Source organism: Mustelus asterias, chromosome 19, assembly GCF_964213995.1.
Source record: "Mustelus asterias chromosome 19, sMusAst1.hap1.1, whole genome shotgun sequence".
In the NCBI taxonomy this organism is placed as follows: Eukaryota; Metazoa; Chordata; class Chondrichthyes; order Carcharhiniformes; family Triakidae; genus Mustelus; species Mustelus asterias.
Window position 1 is genome coordinate 47,723,901 of NC_135819.1, and position 22,508 is coordinate 47,746,408.

The window sequence follows — 22,508 nt, forward strand, 5'->3', positions numbered from 1 at the left end:
TTGGCTGTTACTTTCGTCTATAACTGGCAAACTATTGCATTGATAATTATAATTTCAGCCTTCTCTCCCAATACCTTCTGTTCCAGCTAATCCCTATGGCTCTCTGTTGTGTTGAATATATATGTTTGTGAGCTAGAGCAACTAAGTTAGTTGTAAGAAAATGCTGGGATAATCTGTTTAAATTCAGGCACAGAGCAATGATTAATGAATGGTGAAACACCTTTCTGAGATTGCAATGGGCAGCAAATGTATTCCAGCATTACTGTCATTTTTGAGCTTGTTTGCAGTGTTGTACATTTGATCCATGCCCTGTGGATGAGCTATCACATTTAGTTTCCATTACAGATCAGGCACTGTGCCAGTCAGCCATTCCAGAACTTGCTAACCGGTGTCATGTTTCCTGAAGCACCACTCCCTGGTCCCACATACAGTTGAGTTCATTGCCTAACATATTAGATTATAAAGGGCAAAACTGGGTTCCAAATACCTGTAAACTATTGCACAAGTTAAAAGAGTGAAAGTTGTGATTTCCTCTGTGACTCGGTGACCAGTTGAGCGTTACTGCGTGGGAAGCATGTTTCTACTGTATTCTGGTCATTTTTCTCTCCAACATCTGAGTATATAATGCACTGTGTACACAACATATCAGATTTGGCTATAATCTCTGTCTTGTTCTGAGAAAATCAATGTTATGATCTCTCTAAAATGAATGCAAAACATTTATCACTAAGAAAAGTCAGTTGGAAACCACATCCCTGATTTTACAGAAATCTATTGTTTGTAATGTTTTAGCAGCTTCTCATATCTTGATATTTATTTAATAGTTTACAACCCTATAACAGAACCCCATGGAACATTATTGCCTGGAAGTTCTCAGCTGAAGAAAGTCACGAAAGTAACCTCTTTACTTATTATATTTGGAATCCTGTTTTATTCCCTACATGCTTTTTAAGGGATACAATATTAAAAGAAGAATCTAAACTGTTTTCACTAGGCTACCAAGTGACCGGTGTCTTTATGAAAAACTGGGACTTGCTAGATGAACATGGTGCTTGTACGAGTGATCGGGACTGTGAAGATGCATATCGAGTCTGTAAGATGCTTGACATCCCTTTTCATCAGATTTCCTATGTGAAAGAATATTGGCACGAGGTCTTTAGGTAATATACAATTTTCACATTTGTCTTTGCCGTTAAGAAACCTTTTGCGTAATTAGAAGTTTGAAAGTTTTTAGGTGTTAATTTCTGTGTGACATGCGAGAGTTGGGTAGTGGTGCTTTTATGTAACAATTCGAAGGAAAGTTTCAGTTCAAATCTGATCCCGCCAATGCACGTAACATTTGTAACTTATAAGGGAAGAATGTGATGATTGTCAATGCACACAGGCCTTTGTATGCCAAGGTACATTGGATGAAAAACTATTTAGCACTACCCAATCCAGAAACTCAGCTAATGTTCTGGGGACATGGATTCAAGTCCCGCCACGGCAGATGGTGGAATTTGAATACAATAAAAAGAAATCTGGAATTGCAAATCTACCATGAAATCATTGTCGATTGTCGGGACAAATCCATTTTGTTCATTAATGTCCTTTAGGGAAGGAAATCTGCCGTCCTTACCTGGTGTGGCCTACATGTGACTCCACAGCAATGTGGTTGACTCTCGACTGCCCTCGGGCAACTAAGGGATGGGCAATAAATACTGGCCAGCCAGCGACGCCCGTGTCCCACAAATGAATGAAAAAAACCACTAAAAGGTTGCTTACAACTAATGCTTCACAATAAATGCTACAAAAATAATAATTAACAGAAAGAGATGGGCAAGATTTAAGCTGGTGAAACATTTCTTGTTGAGATATCAGGAAACTAATGATTTTTATGATTTTTGTTTAAGAAGTTATTTTACCTGTCTAACTTTACGGTAGTTTTGTTTTAAATGGTAAATTCACTGGTCCTTCACTCTCTCCAGAGAACTGCACACAGTTTTAGTTCTGCACCACCTGGGATTAACAATTTCCTGCTGATGTATTTTGCTGTTTATGATGTTGCAGTCTGCTGTTCCTATTGTTTATGTCATTGGAGTGTGATGTTCCCATTGCTGGATGCCTTAGATGGATTGGATCCAATTCCATATGTGAGCTATTGTCAGAACAAAATTGGAGATTGTAGTGATTGTCCCTTTTAAGCACAACACAGCAATAGTAAGGGTCAACTGGTCAGGGTGACCGCGGGGAGGGGGGATCACTCCAGGGGGAAGAGTTCTCCTCGGCAGAAGTATTTTCGAGCTAGCTGCAAACATGCTGCTGCCCCTGAAAATCACTAAATAAATCCCTTTTTGCTAATGAAGTCTCTGAAAGTGCATCATTACAGCGATGGAAGGAAAAAGCATTTGGTAAATAACCCTGAACCTCCCTTCCTAGCAGTAGCTTCAACCACCAGAAGCAAGTGTCCTATAACACGAGCTTGCTGATGTATTTTTTTGATGAGGAATAGTTGCTGACATGGAAACTTTGCTTGCTAGGATATTGTTTTTCATGGTGTGGAGAAGCAAATTAGGTTTTATCGATCTTGTTAAATTGGCTAAAGTAGTCATTTGTAACAGTACTCCAAATTAACAAAACAATAATGTGAGGTCATCCACTTTGGAGCTAAAATGACTAGACCAGGATTTTTATAAATGGTGAAAAGCTAGAGGTCTTGGGGGTCCATGATGTACAGACATCATTAAAATGTCACGATAAATTAAAAAAAAACAAATATTCCAAAGCCAATAGTTTAATATTTTTTAAAGTTTATTTATTAGTGTCACAAGTAGGCTTACATTAACACTGCCATGAAGTTACTGTGAAAATTCCCTAGTCGTCACACTCCAGCGCTTGTTCGGGTGCACTGAGGGAGAATTTAGAACTTAACTAGCACATCTTTTGGACTGTGGGAGGAAACTGTAACATCTGGAGGAAGCCCAACGCAGACACAGGGAGAACATGTAAACTCCATACAGACAGTGACCCAAGCCGGGAATCGGTTCCCTGGCACTGTAAGGCAGCAGCGCTAACCACTGTGCCACCAGTCCTAAAGATGTACAGCTTAGGTGGATTGGTCATGCTAAATTGCCCTTTAGTTTCTCAAGATGTGTAGGTTAGGTGGATTAGCCATGGTAATAGGAGAGAGAGAGCCTGGGTAAGATGCTCTCTCACAGTGTGAAGACTCAATGGACCGAATGGTCTCTTCTGCACTGTAGGGATTCTATGATTCAGATAGGCTAACGGAATGTTGGCAAGGACTAGGAATCATGGGAGTAGAAGTCATACTATAGCTGGATAGATCATACCTGGAGTACTGTGTTCAGTTCTCAAGCAGGATGAGGGAGTCATACATGATTGCAAGGGTTAAATTTTGAGGAGAGAATACATAAAGTAGGGTCATAATTTTAAATCTTAATTTGATAGATTTATATTAATTATATTATATTAGTATTATATTAAGTGTGTGACATTGGATCTCGGATCAGCCATAACCTAATGGAATGGAGAACAAGTTCAGGGTGTCTAAATGGTTTGCCCCTGTTCCTGTGCTCCTCAGTAGATTTTTCAGTGTCCACTGCTTTAGTTGCTATCACACCATTTCTCACAGCCTTTCCATTACGGTATAATTCCAGAAAGGGGCTGGAGAGAAAAGTGCACAAAGCTATATGAATATCTGATATTTTGACTTGACTGTATTAATTTATATGGATGCTTTCAGTATTAAATGCAACAGTTTAGGGTCAGGTACAAGAAATTGCTTTAGAATTTTAGTGCTGTAACTTGCGTGGAGTGACAATCACAATCAGATTGGCGCTCTGCTGTTAGTTACTTACCCTGAAATGCAGCTGCACCTTTTGTGCCAAACCTTCTAACTCAGCCAGCTGAGAAACGTGCAGTGCAGCCGGTTCCTGAGGCACTGTATCGAGGGCAACTGAGTCAAAGGTAAGGAAAACATGCCCTTTTTTAACGGCACTAGCCGAGTGGTCAGGAGGTGGGAGCAGGGTGGGAAGGGGCCGGTGGGATCGGATGGTCAGTGTGGGGTAGGTGGTAGTTGGGGGGGGGGGGGGGGGGGTGGTGTAGTCGAAGGGTGGGAGTTTGGTCTGGGACAGCATCGTGTGGGGTGTTGTCGGGGGGGGTGTAGTATGGAGATGTAACCTAGGGAGATGTAGGTGGGTGGGATGGGACTGTAGTTGGGGGTCTCTTAGAGAGTCAGGGGTAGGTCAGTGTTATAGCTACCCAGGGGTTAGAAGTGGTTTTAATTCTGGGTAACTATTACTGTCAGGCAGTCGGGACCATCTTAAGTTTCAGATGATTCCCATTGCAGGGCCATTGCCAAACTTGGTTTGAACTTCCGGGGCAGTTGTTATGTGAGGTATAGAGGTTCTAGAGGTTCAATCTGTCCCTCTAGAAATAAACTCTGGTGTTTATTTTCTTTTAGTGATTGTGCACTTGTGCTCCGAGATCCCTTTGCTCCTCTACACAGTTTAGATTCTTATTTTCCCAGTAATGTGAGACTTTACTTCACTTACCAATTGTAATACCTCACATTGATTGGTGTTGAAATTTATTTGCCAATTATGTACGCCCAGTCTTCAAGTTTATTAATATCTTGTACTTTGTTGCAGTCCTCCTCGGTGTTGATTGTGTTCCCTCCATTTGGTTGGCAGGAAAGGCAGGGGTATAGTGGTATTGTCATTGGACTAGTCATCCAGACACCCAGGGGTAATGCTCTGGGGACCCTGGTTCAAATCCCACCACAGCAGATGATGAAATTTGAATAAAAATTTGGAATTAAAAGTCTAATAATGGCCATGAAACCATTGTTGATTGGTGTAAAAACCCATCTGATTCACTAATGTCCTTTAGAGAAGGAAATCTGCCATCCTCACCTGGTCTGGCCTACATGTGACTCCAGATCCACAGCAAAGGATGGCACTGCTGCCTCACAGCGCCAAGGACCCGGGTTCAATTCCCAGATTGGGTCACTGTCTGTGCGGAGTTGGCACATTCTCCCCGTGTCTGCGTGAGTTTCCTCTGGGTGCTGAGTTAGGTGCCTTGTCCAAGCCAAATTCTCCCTCAGTGTACCCAAACAGGCGCCGGAGTGTGGCGACTAGGGGATTTTCACAGTAACTTCATTGCTGTGTTAATGTAAGCCTACTTGTGACACTAAGTAATAAACTTTGAAACAAAGTGGTTGACTCTTAAATGCTGCCTCAAGGGCAATTGGGGATGGGCAATAAATGCTGGCTCAGCCAGCGACACCCAATCCCATGAAAGAATTTAAGAAATCATTGGCAAACGTAGAAATTGTGTTTTTGGTTCCAAAGTCTAAATCATTGATATAAATTGTGAACAATAATGACCCAGTGCTGATCCTTGTGGGACCTTGCTCTCTTATCTCCTTCTCATGTTACAAAAGAGATGAGCTGGGAAAATTCTGTTGCAGTGTAGCATGACATAATCAAATGTAGTCATGCGTTTCAGAAGCTGCTTGAAAGGTCCAACTCAGTAATTTAATTTTAAGATGATGCTCTGGTGTAAAGTTTCATGTTAGGAAGGCACATTGCCCAAACATGAATGAATTAAAATGCATTGTTTTGTCTGTTCTTTTCTAGTAATTTAGTAAAAGAATATGAAATGGGAAGGACTCCAAACCCTGATATCATGTGCAATAAAAATATTAAATTTAAATATCTGTTGCAGTTTGCTGTGGAAATGCTGGGTAAGTGCTTATGTATTCATAGGAGGCATAAAAATATGATATTGTCTGCATGGATCAAAATGTTTAAAATGCCTAATAATTGTTAATAATTCAGTCCAGTAAAATACTGGGTTTTAGGCACTTATACCCTATAATTTGGAACCGTAAAAACAATAATATTTCATTTTAACTTCTACAGTTGGCTATTTAAAATGTACATACTTATTACCCCTGTTATTTCTTTGAAGTTAACTATAAATTATCACTCAATATACAGACACTAACTGTGTCTCTATCACTGATCCTTTAATAAGGTTGCTCTAATACATTAATCAAATGACCTGTGATAGTTTTTGACTTTACAAATGTTACTTCATTTTTTTTCCTTGTTAGGGACTATTCGCTCTCTTGTGTTTCACGCTGGGAGACAGGATATTTCAGGCAAAACTATTAAGCTAGAGAATAATTGGACTAGGAGGGGTGAGGATAAGATAAGAGGGAGGGGGTCAGGGAGAGAGGTGGGAGAGAGGGAAGAGGGGTGAGGGGCAGGGAGAGAGGAAAGAGGGGTGAGGGGCAGGGAGAGCGGAAAGAGGGGTGAGGGGTAGGGAGAGCGAGGAAAGAGGGGTGAGGGGCAGGGAGAGCGAGGGGTGAGGGGCAGGGCGAGGGAGGGGGACGAGAGGAGCGAGAGAGGGGGACCAGGGGAGCGAGGGAGGGGGACCAGGGGAGATGTGAACAGGAAAGAGGAGAAAGCAGGACAGGGGTGGAGGGGTTTGTCGTACTAACATTATAAAGGCCCATCATAACATAACTCATTGTGGGTACGTATTAACACTTAAAATTGAGAGGTATCATAGTGAGGTTACAGAGTTTTCCATTTAGTTAGATCCTCCGACCAATTCTACTCGATGTGAAGAGACTGTAAAAGTAGGACCCTGATGGCAACCCTATTGGAGCTGTTGGTTATATATGGGGGTATGTTTCAGCTGTATGGTCATCGTTTATCTGCAGCATGATCTTGTTTCTCAGGTAGCTTGGGGTACCATGAACAAATAGCCCTAATTGGCATAATCCTGAGATTTATTTTGCCCAGTCTTTTCTCCATCATTTCTCCTCTTGAGGATTTATGCAGTGGTTTGGTTCCTGGGTGATTCCAATCTGCTGGTGCCTCACTTCACATGTAAACCTGGCTGATCGGTGCCTTGGGGGAGCACAGGAAACTGCAGAACCCATCACATGCACATTCAACAGAGGATTCTGAAATATGTATCCAAGAAATTGAAGCCAAATTGGAGCACACTCAGTGCAGTGCAAGGAAATTCCTTGTTTGTTTTTAAATTTCTGGTGTAGAGACTCACACAAATGCTATTCTTACATTTAACTAAAGAGAAGATGGAACATGCAGCAGTTACGTAACTAACACTTTCTTTATACTGAATTAGGGGCCGATGCAATGGCAACTGGTCATTATGCTCGAACATCGCAGCACGATGAAGAAGTTTTCCAACAAAAATCTACTAGAAGAACTGAAGATAGTTTAAATAACCGCTGTCAAGATGGTGAATAATGGATTTTAAATTTCTATATTCCTTAATCTGTCCTTGTGTCGGCTCCAATGATAGGAAATGTTTCTTCAGTAAAAATTCAATTTGAACACCATGGAGTCTCATCCAATCTACTCGGATTGTTTCTGAGGATCTACGTGCACAAGTAATTAAACTACACACTGTCAGAGCCAATTGACAATGTTTTCCATTCAGCTTGTAACAATTTGTTTATCAAAAGACAAATCTTTGTCATCAGCAGCAAGCCAATAAGCTCTCACTGACTGTGTCACTATCAACTTCCTTTAATGTGGATGTCTGTCCGCGTCTATCAAATGAACTGCAGCTACCTTGACCTAATATTACCCATTATTTAAACATACAAGCATGGCTCAGGTGGCAAGAATGCTACTCCAGCAGAGATGCCATCCGTACATGAGTGGAGTATGTTTTCTCAGAGCCGGTTGCTCATTTATTTTTGTATTCACTCCCACTCTATAAAATGCTTCCTTCCTCACTCTCACCATGAAGCTGAGGAAGGCGTGTAATTAGAAGATTAGAGCTAAACTGCAATTGCTGTTTAAGACAAGACAAAGGCTGGACAGATCTAGATAATGTTTCCGTGAGAAATTAACCACATTAATTCAGTTAACTACTTTTTTTCAGAAAATGACCTAAATGAACCTAAATGGCAGACTTAGCATTGATGTGGAATAGTTTTTGCTAAACTTCTGAAGTTTAAATCTAGTGTCAAAATCTGACTTTGAAGTGGAATGAGACTGCATTCAATGCCAGGTTGGGCCCTGACATATGATTCAGATGACATTTACAGTACAAACTGGTGCAAAATGGAACAGCTTTGCATTGTCATTAGTGTAGTGTAAATGCACTATTAGAAAGAAAATAAAATAAGGTAATCCAAATTGAAATCTAAAAAAATCAAAATATGCCTAACAAGAATTGAAAGAAGGAATATTTTTGTAGTCTTGTCGAAGCATTGAGAGATCAAGGTGCAGCAATTTGACCATTAAATCACAAGATTTGATTTATTATTGTCGCATGTACTGGGATACAGTGAGAAGTATTGTTTCTTGCATGCTATGCAGACAAAACATACCATTCATAGAGTACATAGGGGAGAAGGAGAGGGTGCAGAATATAGTGTTACAGTTACAAAAATGAAGATCTGAAGGACGATGATCAATGTTGAGGGAAACCATCGACAAGAGAGTGGTTAAGTTCTTTGATCAGTGGAAAAAGACATTAGTATAGGAAAAACACATTGTGAAAGAGACCAGAACCGGGGAATCTCTGAAAAGAGTTAGAGCACGAGTGCCAACTGTAGTGCAAGTGGAGGGAAATTCGGCAGGCATGAACATACCTTCCTGCAAAGGCCATATTATGATAAGTTATGTCAAGTCCAGTTGAAGGCTTTGGCAATGTCTGGCAACAACTTAAGTGTTCAAGAACAGAATTAGAGATTCTTCTAATTCACGTAGTGAAGCCTGCTGCAAAATGTTTCAAACATTCGCCATTTTCAAACCCGTAAAATAATCCATTAAATTCATTTGCAACATCATGAGGATTGTCTGAGAACAAATAGTGGCCCTTTTTCTTTCTCACTGTGAATCCTGACATTTTATGGATACATTTCCCTGCATCTCTGGGATTATTTGCCCTAAAACAATTATGCAGCTTATCTCTATACGCATCTTTCACATTCTGAATTTCCTTTCTTACTTTGATTTTCAGTTCATCAAGTTTGTCCTGGTCCCCTACGCTCGGTCCTTTGTAATCCAGGTTTTCTCATTTGGATAGATTGTCATAGTTTAGTTTCGACATGAAGCTGTTCATGGAAGATTATATAAATGTTTATAATCTCTGTGCTCTTATTTATGTCTTCATCCTCCATAAAAATACTCCAATTTGTATGACCAAAACAAATTTGTAGATCTGGAATGACCACATTATCCCAAACGACAGGACCCAATGGGTGTTAGTTTCCAGTATATGCTAAGGAATACTGGATCTCCTCAGGGCTGGATACTTCCACCTTTTGCTTTTTATCCTTGACATACATGATTGTTGACCAGACTATGATGAGATAGTGATCCTGAATTATGCTGATGATGTGGTACTTGTGGGTCTGATCAGGAATAACAAAGTAAACTAGAGGAACCCAGTGGAAAAGTTTGTAAAATGGTGCAATGACAATTCTCTGAAACAAAACAATAATGAGACAAAAGAACTAGTGATAAACTTTAGGAAAAAGCCAGTTAATATTATTGTTCCTGTAAAGCGTCATGCTGTACATGTTGGAATAGTTACTAACTATAAAGTATCTAGGTATCAAAGTAGATGGCAAGTTGAATTCGATGGAACAGTGTATAGACATGGTAGCCAAAAGACACAATCATTAGAAAATTAAAATCCTTTTGAGTAGATCCAACAATCGTGAAACTTTTCCATACAGTGCAGAAGGAGGCCATTCGGCCCATTGAGTTTGCACTGACTCACTGACAGAGCATCCCACCCAGGCCACATTCCCATAACCCCATCTATATACTTGGCTAATCCCCCTAACCTACACATCTTTGGATACTAAAAAATAACTTAATATGGCCAATCCACCTAACCTGCACAACTTTGGACTGTGGGAGGAAACTGGAGCACCCAGCGGAAACCCCCGCAGACACGGGGAGAACATGTAAACTCCACACAGTCACCCAAGGCTGGAATCGAACCTGGGTCCCTGGCACTGTGAGGCAGTAATGCTAACCACTGTGCCACCATGTCGTCCAGCTACAGTTGAGAGTGCTATCCTGTTTGGATGCCTCTCCTGATACTGTGGTCTTCGGAAGATAGACTCTTTAAGGGTACAAAGATTATTGAAAGATGCTTGATGAGCAGAATTTTCTTGATGATAATCTGCTTTCGAAGAATTCTGATTAAAGTAAAGTGTGTCGTGAACAATGAGAATACCTCTTTTTTTTTTAGAATTATTGCTGGTCGCGTTCAGCGAAAAGGCTAAATATCTCAGATGCAGGCCAAATCAATTCGTGAACTCATTTGTGCATTTCTTCATTAGAAATTTTAGCAGGAGTTTGATGAATGGATCAGGATATGCAGTCACATTGAAATAGTCTTTCTAATGCATTTTAATTAATGTTGGATCATTGTGATAGGGTAGTTTTCTTTTCTTTTTATTATTCATTTATATGTACTTCTTGAATAAACAAATGTATCTGACATTAATTTCTGTATGGACAATAAAGTGAAATTGAATTATGAAGTGGACAACATAGGCAAGGAAATCACCAGTGGAACAGTTATGCTGAAAATGTTTCTTTAGGTCATGTACTGGCAAGAATTTCCAAGGTGATGTGCAATCTTCCAGAGGTTTAGTAAGGAACACAGTTGGCAGGGAGAGATCACACTTGTTGGGGGAATGTACTGGTTAGGGTGCGATGGCCATGCTAAATTCTCCCTCAGTGTACCCGAACAGGTGTCGGGAGTGTGGCGACTAGGGGATTTTCGCAGTAACTTCATTGCAGTGTTAATGTAAGCCTACTTGTGACATGAATTAATAAATAAATAGAAAGATGAAAATGGACAAGTTTTCAAGGAGGAAATTTATTCCTTATTTGAGCGATTGTAAGAATTGAGAGCCACCAAAGAGAGAGCGATATTTTAATGCTGAGATGCGGTATAGAGAGTGGGAATTACCAGCCTTGACATTGGCATGCATTGTTACAGGCGGGACAGGAGAATTTAGAGAGCCATTAAAAGCCAACGCAACAATGCCCGCCGATGGTAGAGCAGAAAATCCCAGCTAAAGTAATTTCATTTATGACATTGTTGTGTTAGGGAAATTTGTGACTATCACTACTGAAATTAAATCTTTAAATCAATTATATTAAATATCGCAACATTTTAAATTGAGTCTTAGCCAATGTAAATTATTGCCATTCTGCCTGTAACTGCCCATTTGTCCTCCCTGTTGTAGCTGTGAAACTCTTACAGGCAGCTGACCCAAAGAAAGACCAAACATTCTTTCTCAGTCAGATCTCCCAGCACGCCTTGCGACATACCATCTTTCCCCTTGGTGCACTGAAGAAAAACATTGTAAAGGAAATGGCAGCTGAGGCGGGATTTCACCACGTATTAAAAAGAAAAGAAGTAAGAAATTCATTTGTCGTCATTTTGTTCTTGAACCTAGAACATTGAATACAATTACTTTTGGATAAATCATCGATTCTGTTGCCAAATGCTTCCTTTGTTTTTGCTTCTCAGAGTATGGGAATCTGTTTTATAGGGGAGAGAAATTTTGAAAATTTTATTCTCGAGGTAAGTGTGCAGTTTTTAAAAATATCAATCCTGTTTCAAAAAAAGGGACCACCTGTGTTAGGAATTAGAATAGTTTTCACATTCTGCAGTCTGTGTTTATATCTAATTCACAATCTTGACTCTTGATCTAACATTCTGCTCTCCCTCTATCATGGCTTAAGAGTTTACTGTTGCCAATTTCCGTGAATGAACTTTCCATGCCTTCATACCACACTCTGCTTAAAATAAACTGATCAAGGCCCCTATTAGGTTTCCAAATATAAAATGTAATATAAATGTGTCAAGCATCCTCCCAGTAACATCAGCAACCGACTAATATCACCAATTTGACATTTATTTTGCTCATTTCAGTTATCCTGGTTTAAGTAAAATCCCCAGCATGATGTTGGCAACATTGTGCTGTGAACTTGTATATCCTGGAAGTGAAGTTCAAATTACCTAAGCTTATTTTAGTTAGGGCCTGTAAAGCAGATAGGTGGAAGAGACATTGGGTGGGATCTTCAGACCTCGCTCACTGCCGGGATCATCTGGGCTGGGCCCACTGAAAGTCAAAAGACCTTTGGCAGGCTGCCGAATCTCTCATGGTGGGGATCCTGCCTTGGTGGGGTCTTTTAAGTTTATTTATTAGTGTCACAAGTAAGTTTACATTAACATTGCAAAGAAGTTACCGTGAAAATCCCCTAATCGCCACGCTCCGGTGCCTGTTCAGGTACACTGAGGGAGAACGTAGCATGGTCAATGCAGCTAACCAGTGCGTCGTTCAGACTGAGAGGAAACCGGTGCACCCGGAGGAAACCCACGCAGACAAGGGGAGAACGTGCAGACTCCGCACAGACAGTGACCCAAGCAGGGAATCGAACCCCGGTCCCTGGTGCTGTGAGGCAGCAGTGCTAACCACTGTGCCACGACAGGGCCGGAAAATCCTGACCATTAATTCCATTAGCCTGGGCTAGGAACTTAGGACCTAGGAGCAGGAATAGGCCAGTTGGCCCTCATAGCCTACCCTGCCATTCAGCAAGATCATGACTGATCTGGCTGTGATCTCAACTCCACTTTCCTGTCTGTAACCCCCCCAACCCCAAACCTTCAGAATCTATCTAACTCTGCCTTGAATAAATTCAATGACCCAGCCTCCACTACCTTCTGGGGAAGAATAAGATTGAAACCCAGTGCCCTCCTTAGTGAATATTTTGGAAATTCAAATGCACTCGCTTTGTTGAGTTTTGACAAGATATTTGTATCGCAGGTCATTTTGAATATTTAAAGTAATTTCATTCTCGCATTGTTTTTAGTATCTAGAACCTCGACCTGGAAACTTTGTTTCTATAGAAGATGGAAAAATTATGGGCACACACAAAGGTAATTACAATGTTATAAGAAAATTAGTATGAAAATTGTGTGCTGTGGATTTGATTTGAATGATCATTTTCACGTATTGGGATACAATTAAAAATATTGTTTCTTGCATCCCATACTGACAAAACATACCGTACGTAGGGGAGGAGGAAAGGAGTGGGTGCAGAATGTAGTGTTACATCATAGCTAGGGTGTTGCAGGTACAGATAGGATGTAGAGAAAGATCAGCTGTATATATAGTAGGTCCATTCAAAAGTCCGATGGCAGTATGGAAGAAGCTGTTCTTGAGTCTGTTGAGTTCTTGTTCTCAGTCACGTAGCACGATGATAGGGAAATGTGAACATCTTTCTGATTCTGTAAAACAATGTAGGTAATCTAGACCCTTTATAGTTTGTTGTCTTCCATTTCAGATCACTTTGCTCACTTGCCAAGCAGCTGCATGGTTAGTTTGGTCTAAACAAGACTTGGCAAAGTAAAGATATTTAAGAATGCTTGTCCTTTGCTGCTTCTGGCAACATCATCTGTTTTTCTCAGCAACCTAAAATTGGCCAGCCTCCATTTGGGTGTGTGCTCAACACTACCTAATTTTCCTGTGTTAGCTAACACCAAGACAATCCAACAACCCAGACACAAGACCAAGAAAATCCTGCCGTGTACTTACAAAGCAGTATGTTGGAGCATGGGCACAATGCAATATATGGGCTTGGGTCACCTCTCTCAAAAGAAAAATTTAATAAAAGCCGCTTACCATAAACACTTTGTATTGGCAACATCGCAAGTGCTCTGCAAGAAAGCAGGCTGCCCCTCTGGAAAAAGATGGAAGAAAAATGTACAGACTCCTGTAGCATCATGGTGCAAAGGGACATGCAGCTCCTTTGTAGATCTTATTCCAAAATAATGCCCCTGACAATAATGGGATATGGGCGAGCTCAATTAAATTTAAAATATAAATCTCATATTGTTAGATAGGAGCTGGATATCTAATGAACTAAAATTGTTTAAAATCACTGAAGCTTTAGTTATGCTATTTAGTCCCTTTAAAAGTTAAGTTGATTTCCCAATAAATTCCCCTCAAGACATTTCGTAGTGCTGACTACATTGTGGAAATGACACGTGTTTGAAATTGTGGGTGACTGGACCATGCATTTGTAAATATGGTGCACAGTGTAGCACAGTGGAGGGCGGCACGGTAGCACAGTGGTTAGCACTGCTGCTTCACAGCTCCAGGGACCTGGGTTCGAATCCCGGCTCGGGTCACTGTCTGTGTGGAGTTTGCACATTCTCCCTGTGTCTGCGTGGGTTTCCTCCGGGTGCTCCGGTTTCCTCCCACAGTCCAAAGATGTGCGGGCCAGGTTGATTGGCCGTGCTAAAATTGCCCCTTAGTGTCCCGGGATGCATAGGTTAGAGGGGTTAGTGGGTAAATATGTGGGGATATGTGGATAGGGCCTAGGTGGGATTGTGGTTGGTGCAGACTCGATGGGCCGAATGGCCTCTTTCTGCACTGTAGGATTCTATGATTCTATATATGGAACCTCTTCGGGGATGGGAGTTCAGAGTGCAACTTCTTTCCTTTAGCACTTGTGTCAGGATGAACCATTTCTATATTCATTTTATTCTGCACTTTGCCAAACAAAATCTGGTAAACAATCATCCAAGTAGAACTTTTGATTGAATTAACTCCTACACATGGTTGTTGATTTGACAGGCATCCAGCAGCTCCATTTTTTCCATTTGTGACCTTTTTGCTAAACTTTCAAAACTAAAATCAGAAAAAAAAAACCTTTTTAAAGATATTTAAACCTCTAGAATGGGCATTTTGCTGCATTTAGCTATTGTTGAACAGGTTTAGGTGCAACTTAAAGTTTAAGCGTAATGATCAAATGCTTTATAACAATGACATGAATATTGAGATTACAGCTCAGAAGTTACACTCGTGGACAAGTTGACATTTTTATAATGGGCAGTGGAATTGAGACCATCATTATTTTGCATTGAAGGATTAAAGAATTGTGTTATTGGGTGGAATTTTCTTGTTTTTCCCACCAGTGGCACAGGGATGTGTGTGTGGATACAATGGGAAATCCGATTGACAGCAGTGGAACTATAAGATCCTGCCATCGGCCAATAGCAGGCCGCTTCCTGCCACTGAGAAACATGCCGCAGAGAGTGCTCAAAATCGCATAGATTATCTCAACACTTACACTCCATAGTAGATCAAAGACAAAGAAAAGTACAGCACAGAAACCGGCCCTCCAAGCCCATGCTGATCATAATGCTCTAACTAAACTTAAAAAAAACCTTCTGCCCTTACTCTGCTCATATCCCTCTATTCCCTCCCTATTCATGTACCCATCCAGATGCCTCTTAAATGTTGTTGATGTGCTTGCTTTCATCACCTCCTCTGACAGCGCGTTCCAGGTACCCACCACCCTCTGCGTGAAAAACCTCCCCCCGCACATCTCCCTTAAATTTTCCACCTTGAACCTGTGTCCCCTTGTAATTGGCACTTCCACCCTGGGACAAAGCATGATCCACCCTGTCTATGCCTCCCATAATTTTGTAGACCTCTATCAGGTCTCCTAGACTAGGTACGTAACACAATCAGAATATATTATGAACTAGTCATCAATGGAATGTTGTAAGATGTTAGTGAAAAACCCAAGATCTGGTTATACGCATGTACATTTGAATTTACTTTCTCTGTGGTTTTAGGCTGGTTCCTGTTCACTTTGGGACAACGAGCCAGGATAGGCGGTCAAAGAGATGCCTGGTTTGTCGTGGATAAAGAGATAGCTACGGGGGATGTGTTTGTGGTGAGTGCTGTGGAGCCCATGGAGAAGTGAGAAACACAAAAGTTTACTGAATATATGTATATCTACCTTGGACATTTGTAAAGCTTGGATAAGCACATATTAAATTCAAACTTGTATAATTTTCAGTATGTTTTTGAAATATCTGGACCTGTATTTATTGTTGACACAAATGGATTATGTTGCTGGCCCACTGTGCAACTATCCAGTTAACAACATTAGAATCAACTTTATTATGTTTTTGAAGTTCACTTTCATGGATGTAGGTGTCACTGCCAAGACCAGCATTTGTCTCCCATCCCTGGCTTCCTTGAGAAGGTGATGGTGATCCACCTTTTTGAAATGCTGCAGTCCATGAGGTGAGGTCCCACCATACTTTTAGGTAATAAGTTTCAGGATTTTGACGCAGTATTGATGAAGGAATAGTGATAAATTGCCATATCACAATGGTGTGTGTTTGCAGGGAAATTTGGAGATGATGATGTTCCCCTGAACTATCCTCCTCCTAGGTGGTAGAGATCACAGGTTTGGGAGGTGCTGTTGAGGAAGCATTTGAGGCTAAATTCAGGCTATTTGGACACAATACCTCTCTGTGAAGGGGATTTTTAGTATGGTGATGACTAATCACTTTGTCAACGGTAGGATTTCAAAGTTGATTAATGTGGTAAAAATTCTACTGCAATTTCCACAGTTACAAAATTGCAGAAAGCTGAATGGTCATAAGTGAACAACTTGCAGATCTATCAATTCCTTTAATCACTGCCAAAACTTCAGTTGGATGACACTGAAACTTTTTATTTTATTTATTAGTGTCACAAATAGGTTTACATTTAACACTGCAATGAAATTACTGTGAAAATTCCCTAGTCGCCACACTCCGGCGCCTGTTCAGATACACCGAGGGAGAATTTGGCAAGGCCAATGTACCTAACCAGCACATCTTTCAGACTGTGAGAGGAAACCCACGCAGACACGGGGAGAATGTACAGACTCCGCATAGACAGTCACCCAAGCTTGGAATTGAACCTGGGTCCCTGGCACCGTGAGGCAGCAGTGCTAACCACTGTGCCACCATGCTGCGCTCCTTGTTTTCCAAAAAAAAATGTACTCGTAATTTAAATTTCATTCCAATGAGTTGACCAGAATTGAACAGGAGGTGGAGATGCCGGCATTAGACTGGGGTGGGCAGAGTAAGAACTCTCAACACCAGGTTAAAATCCAACAGGTTTATTAGCTCGTGATTCCTAACAAACCTGGTGGACATTAACCTGGTGTTCGATGAATTGAACAGAGTTAGAAGCAGTCGAACTGACAGTAGTAGATGAGAGCTGAGAGTCAGGTGCGAGAGAAATACAAACGTCACTTTGCAGTAAACCTCTGGTTGATATCAAAGCCTCAGTGAAACCAGGGTAATTGCAGTCACAGGCACATGTAACTCCTGTTTCTTCCATTCCCGCTTTGCGTGTTCCTTCTCCGGCCAATTTTCTTTTTAGTTCTGCCCAAATTTCCCCACTGTTGCTCCAGGTGATTATCCAACTGCTGTAACCTGAGGAACCTGAACACTCCGTGCCCCCCACTCGTGCCCGTATCCTTTCATAGTGTTTGGGCTATGGGCTGCTCCAGGTCTCTGTTTCCTTTCTGTCACTAGCCACGACAATCTTGGCTTTAGCTCCAGCTGTCTGCCTCCTCTCTTCCTCATGAGGTACTTAAGCTTTTAATTCAAGTATCATTTTCCAAATGTGCGGTTTTCTAAAATGTATAATTACTCCTATTATGCCTTTCCTAGTACATAACTATGTGCAGGCCACTTGGTAATGTGCCGTGGAATCAATATCAATGCATTGAATGTAGGGCAGGAGAGACGGACTACTTCTGTTCTTCAAATCAAAACAGTGATTTGAACCAAGATACTCAGCAATTTAGACATGTTTAGACAAAGTTTTTGTACATCTCTAGACATCTGCCAGTGATGTATTGCAATTAACTCAGTTCTCAAGACTGTCAGCTTTCATAGCTATTTTCACTTTTTCACTAACAATTTCAGCTTTTAATGTCATTTTTCTGGAGGGGGGTGGGTGAGGGGGAGAGGAATGTGAGAGGAGGGTGGGGTTGCTTAATTGATAGAAATAAGACATGTTTAAACACAACACTTCCTTTTATTGGATTTCTGATGGTTAATTTTCTCAATTTATTGCCAGCGTGTGAGTTTAAGTATTTCATGACATGTTGTCAGATTTCCTCTACTTTTCCTGCCTCTTAAACACTGTGACCTGTGTAGGTCTGTCTTTGCAGGTGTAGGAATATATCTATTGAAAAACCATATATGTTGTCTGTCAGGCGCCAGGAACCACTCACCCAGCTTTGTACAGGAATGCACTCCAAATTGATCCAGTCCATTGGATTGTTCAGGATCCACCAGTAGAACTGCTCAGGGACAGAGTGATGCAGTGTAGCTTCCGCTTCCAGCACCAGATGCCACTTGGTAAGAAATGGTCGGCTTCGCTTGTAATGCATCTGGACTGAATAGACAATCCTTCCATACATGAAAACAGTAGCTATTTTAGTCACCTCTGAAATGAATGTTTAGTGTTTGTATGGAACAAAAAAAAATCGTTATTTAATCGAAAACAGAAAATGCTGGAAAATCTCAGCAAGTCTGACAGCATCTGTGGAGAGAGAACAGAACTAATGTGCATGATCTTACCTGCCGTTCATGTCATGTCACGTTCCTGCTGCAGCGAGGTCGGGGAATCTGGTGGCCAGCCAAATCTCCGTTCACTGCGATGGGATGGGAAAATCCCGCTGGCATGAACGGTGATAAGATTCCGGCCAACATTTTCCAGCACTTCTGTTTTTGTTTTAGATTCCTGCATCCGCAATATTTTGCTTTTATGCGTTATTTAATATTAGCTTAGCCACTTTTTCCCTACATGTTCCAGTATCAGCAAAACACCTGACTTTGTTGAACAATTTCCTGACTATACATCAAAATGTTACAGCTGATGAGGAGACACTGATATGATTAATATTGAACCGAGATTTGTTTGTTGTGTGAATGGAAAATAGAAATGTTCTTGCCTTTTGTACTTGCTAGAAAGATTAAGCAATCCCAGGTCAATGTAAAACTCACCAATAATTTAATTGTTCTGTTTTGAGTGCTATCCTTGTAACTGTTCTAAGTGAGACGGTGAGTTTACTGTTGATTTATGTGCAGTTCTGCGCTGTAGGTTAATGATCACTGGCTGAGATTGCCCAAACCGGTTTCTCTTGGTGGTGATGTTATTGCTGATAAAAGGAAAGACTTTTATCTGTAAATCCAGATTGCTTTTCAACCCAGGCTCAAATTCAATGTTCATTCTAAGTCAATAGAGCCTGTTTACCAATGTAAAAACTATAAATAGTGTAAAACTTCAAACTGAGACACTCAACCTAACAGAGAATGTGGGCAAAAAAGAAAATCTTCACACTAGAAAAAGCAGTTTTTCATCTTAGTTATTGTTTCACTTCATTAATTAACTTGCTAATACTTTTTCTTAAGAACATTAGAAGTAAGAATAGGCCATAGAGCCCCTCAATCTGAGCCTGATTTTCACTAAGAACATGGCTGACCTTCAACTTCAACCTCACATTTAGAACTGACCCCTGAATCCTATGAGTCCACATACAATGTGTTTGCCTCATCTGTTGAATGTCAGGGATGGTCAACATCATGTTTTCATATTGTATATACTCTTCCTTCATATTGTATATTTTTTCTTTCAGTGCAGTGTCAGTTGACCCTAAATCCAGATGACACAGTTTGGGTGACTCTTGCTAACCCGGTCAGAGCACCAACACCAGGACAAGTGAGTTCTATCTTCTTCTTCCATTTCAAGGTTGGGTAAATGGAATGGGCAATGCTAAGGGTATAGGTCTGCCACCCACAAACATTTCTGAGACCGGTTCTTTGGAACTGAAGTGATGAGAATACATTTATTTTTGAGAGACATTGCTTTTTTTGAAACTAAAACTCATTCTATCATTTTTGCAGAACTGACTATAATAATATAATTATCCTTTTTATTTTGCTTGGTGCTGGAGTAGTATTTGCAATGTAGCCTAAACGGTAGCTGAACCTCTCCATACCCAGTGATGAGGACTAAGGTTTGTCTGATGGGTACCCATGTGAATACAGTACTGGACTAAAAACTGAGATCATGGAAATTTGAAAAATTTAATTCAGTAAATTTGGTAATTTTGTGAGATGTTACCTTAATTAGGGACGGCACAGTGGTCAGGGACCCGGGTTCAATTCCCAGCTTGGGTCACTGTCTGTGGGGAGTCTGCACATTCTCCCCGTGAATGCATGGGTTTCCTCTGGATGGTCCGGTTTCCTCCCACAGTCTGAAAGATGTGCTGGGTAGGTGCATTGGTCATGCTAAATTCTCCCTCAGTGTACCCGAACGGGCGCTGGAGTGTGGCGACTAGTGGATTTTCACAGTAACTTCATTGCAGTGTTAATGTAAGCCTTCTTGTGACACTAATAAATAAACTTTAACTTTAATAGGGTTGGCCACATCCCAACAACAAATATGAAAAGTTAAAATCTGTTACCTTTTGTATTGATTGAAATTTTTGTTTTGAATTTTTCTGCTCCTCTCTAGTGTCAAAGGATCCTTTTACATCCACCTGAACAGGCAAACTGCATCTCTATTTAATGTCTTACCTAAAAAACAATGCTTCTGGCAAAGTAGTACACCTGCATTTAAGTACAAGTCTAAATCATGAAGCACTTTGATGTTAATCTTGGACGTGATTGTAATGTAAAGAGCATTTGTTCAATGTTGGGAAGTGTGAAGTCACACACTTTGGATTTAAAGATTAGTGTAATTTTTAAATGTTGAGTAGCAAATGTACAGAAATCACTAAATCGAGTGGGCAGGTTAAAAAAAAAGCTAGTGGAATGTTAGCCTTCATCTCAAGTTGACTGGAACATAAATAAATTATATTGCAGTTGTATAAAACTGTTAACCTGCAACTAAGGAATAATGTAGTGTATCTTCGAGGTGTTGCAGCACCTCCTCTTCTCCCCTTTCCCCCCCCCCCCTTCTTTCTTTCTCCCCCCCCCAATCCCCTCTGTGACACCTTTCTGTGCACAGAGTTGGCTGTCAGATTACAACAGTATGCTTGAAACATACTGTATTGGCTGTAAAAGCTTTTGGCCTGAGGTTGTGAAAGGTGCTCCCTTTTTTAAAGAATCTAGCTAAATCTTGGTTAATTTTCAGTTAAATAAGATTTTAGTTGAAGCTTTCAAGGGAATTTGTTTTATTGGTTGCGTGACTAAGTAACTAAACATCAGCAATCTCCAATTGAAAATGAGAATACTGTACGTGTTCAGTCCGAAACAGGATGGAGTAACAAATTAAATTTGATTCCATTTAATAGCCATTATGCTCTTCATTTAACCACCATTGTCATTCAGCTTGCTGGATTACACTGTGGAGTAGTTCTGGGGCTGGAGATTACTATAGCTTCTCTGTCAGTGTGCAAATCTTCTGGCTCCAGAGGAATTATGTACATGTTCTAAAAGGATTCTGTAGCAACTTCTAAAAGCTCTGACAGATGCTTGGCTCAAAACGGCCATGCTGAGGCACATTCCAGAGTCTTAGTTGAACTTGCCTTGCTAAATAGCATCTTAGTGTATTTGACTCCCCTCTCATCTGCAAAGAGGCAACAAAATGCCCACTAGTTGTGTCATTAGTAAGAATATATCTTGCATGCTAGAATTATGATCAATGTAATTTTAATAACACATTTTTGGTTACAGTTTGCTGTGCTCTATAAGGATCAAGAATGCCTTGGCAGTGGCAAAATTAAGGAGCTTGGCCCTTCCATGTACACACTACAAGAAGAAAAGGAAGCAGAATTGGCAAGACCCAGAAGAACGACATAACCTGTCCAAGAACACACCACAAAATTTTCAATTTAAACACAGCCAGATGCTGAGTCAATAGACAACTGATTGCATCTGTAAACATGCTGGAATCCAAATGCATCATAATCCCAGCTGCACAAAAGGAATTTGACATACGGTATCTTAAATGTTTACAGATTAAAATATAAAGGAGGCAGGAAGGCAGTGTTAACTTCCTCTGAAAATGAGGAAGTTAACACTGCCTTCCTGCCTCCTTTATATTTTAATAGTTATCGGATAAGTCAGGAGCAGAGGTCAACTGTACACCCCTTCATAGCTGTCAATTTTAAAGCAGAATTATCCAAATTCTACCCTACAATGTATTTCCAGTTACCGAAAGATGTACGGAATTCCTTAATTGATCACAAGAAGATATGTATTTTGTAATATGTTCTCACAATGTTTGCAGTTACTGTTAATGATTTTCCATATAGAATAAAGATATTGTAATTTAACCATCATTAAATGAATTTTCTATTAAATGTTGTGTATAATGATTCACCTTTGGAGTAGATATATAGCAATGTTGGAACTCAAAAGAGAAAATCCTAAAAATGCACAACTGAGCATTTGAAACAGATGTAAGATGCTTCATCAAAACTGGCAACTCAGACATGAGAAGTCTTTATCAGTAGTTGCTACCAACGATGGTGGTGAAGAATATAGATCACGAAATACAATCACAAAGGGGAATGGTTTGATAGAGCAAAGAAAGTTAAAATTCTGTGTATTGCACTTATTTATTTTGGAAAGTACTCTAATGCCACCACTATTGA

The 22,508-nt window shown here is 40.5% G+C and overlaps 1 protein-coding gene across 2 annotated transcripts in view; it reads left to right on the forward strand.

The window, feature by feature from the left end:
* The window catches only part of trmu (tRNA 5-methylaminomethyl-2-thiouridylate methyltransferase), a 49,431-nt gene extending 27,207 nt beyond the window's left edge, over window positions 1–22,224 (forward strand). The window contains exons 2-11 of one of the 2 annotated variants that reach the window (XM_078235516.1): window positions 995–1,160; window positions 5,640–5,746; window positions 7,165–7,281; window positions 11,273–11,445; window positions 11,560–11,613; window positions 12,906–12,972; window positions 15,682–15,782; window positions 18,117–18,261; window positions 19,542–19,624; window positions 21,586–22,224. In XM_078235516.1, the coding sequence (XP_078091642.1) occupies window positions 995–1,160; window positions 5,640–5,746; window positions 7,165–7,281; window positions 11,273–11,445; window positions 11,560–11,613; window positions 12,906–12,972; window positions 15,682–15,782; window positions 18,117–18,261; window positions 19,542–19,624; window positions 21,586–21,711 (1,139 nt within the window). In that variant the 3' untranslated portion in view covers window positions 21,712–22,224. Of the gene's footprint in view, window positions 1–994; window positions 1,161–5,639; window positions 5,747–7,164; window positions 7,282–11,272; window positions 11,446–11,559; window positions 11,614–12,905; window positions 12,973–15,681; window positions 15,783–18,057; window positions 18,262–19,541; window positions 19,625–21,585 lie in introns of those variants that run through there. The other variant, XR_013500179.1, reaches the window with a different exon arrangement.
* Window positions 22,225–22,508: the final 284 nt, after the last annotated feature.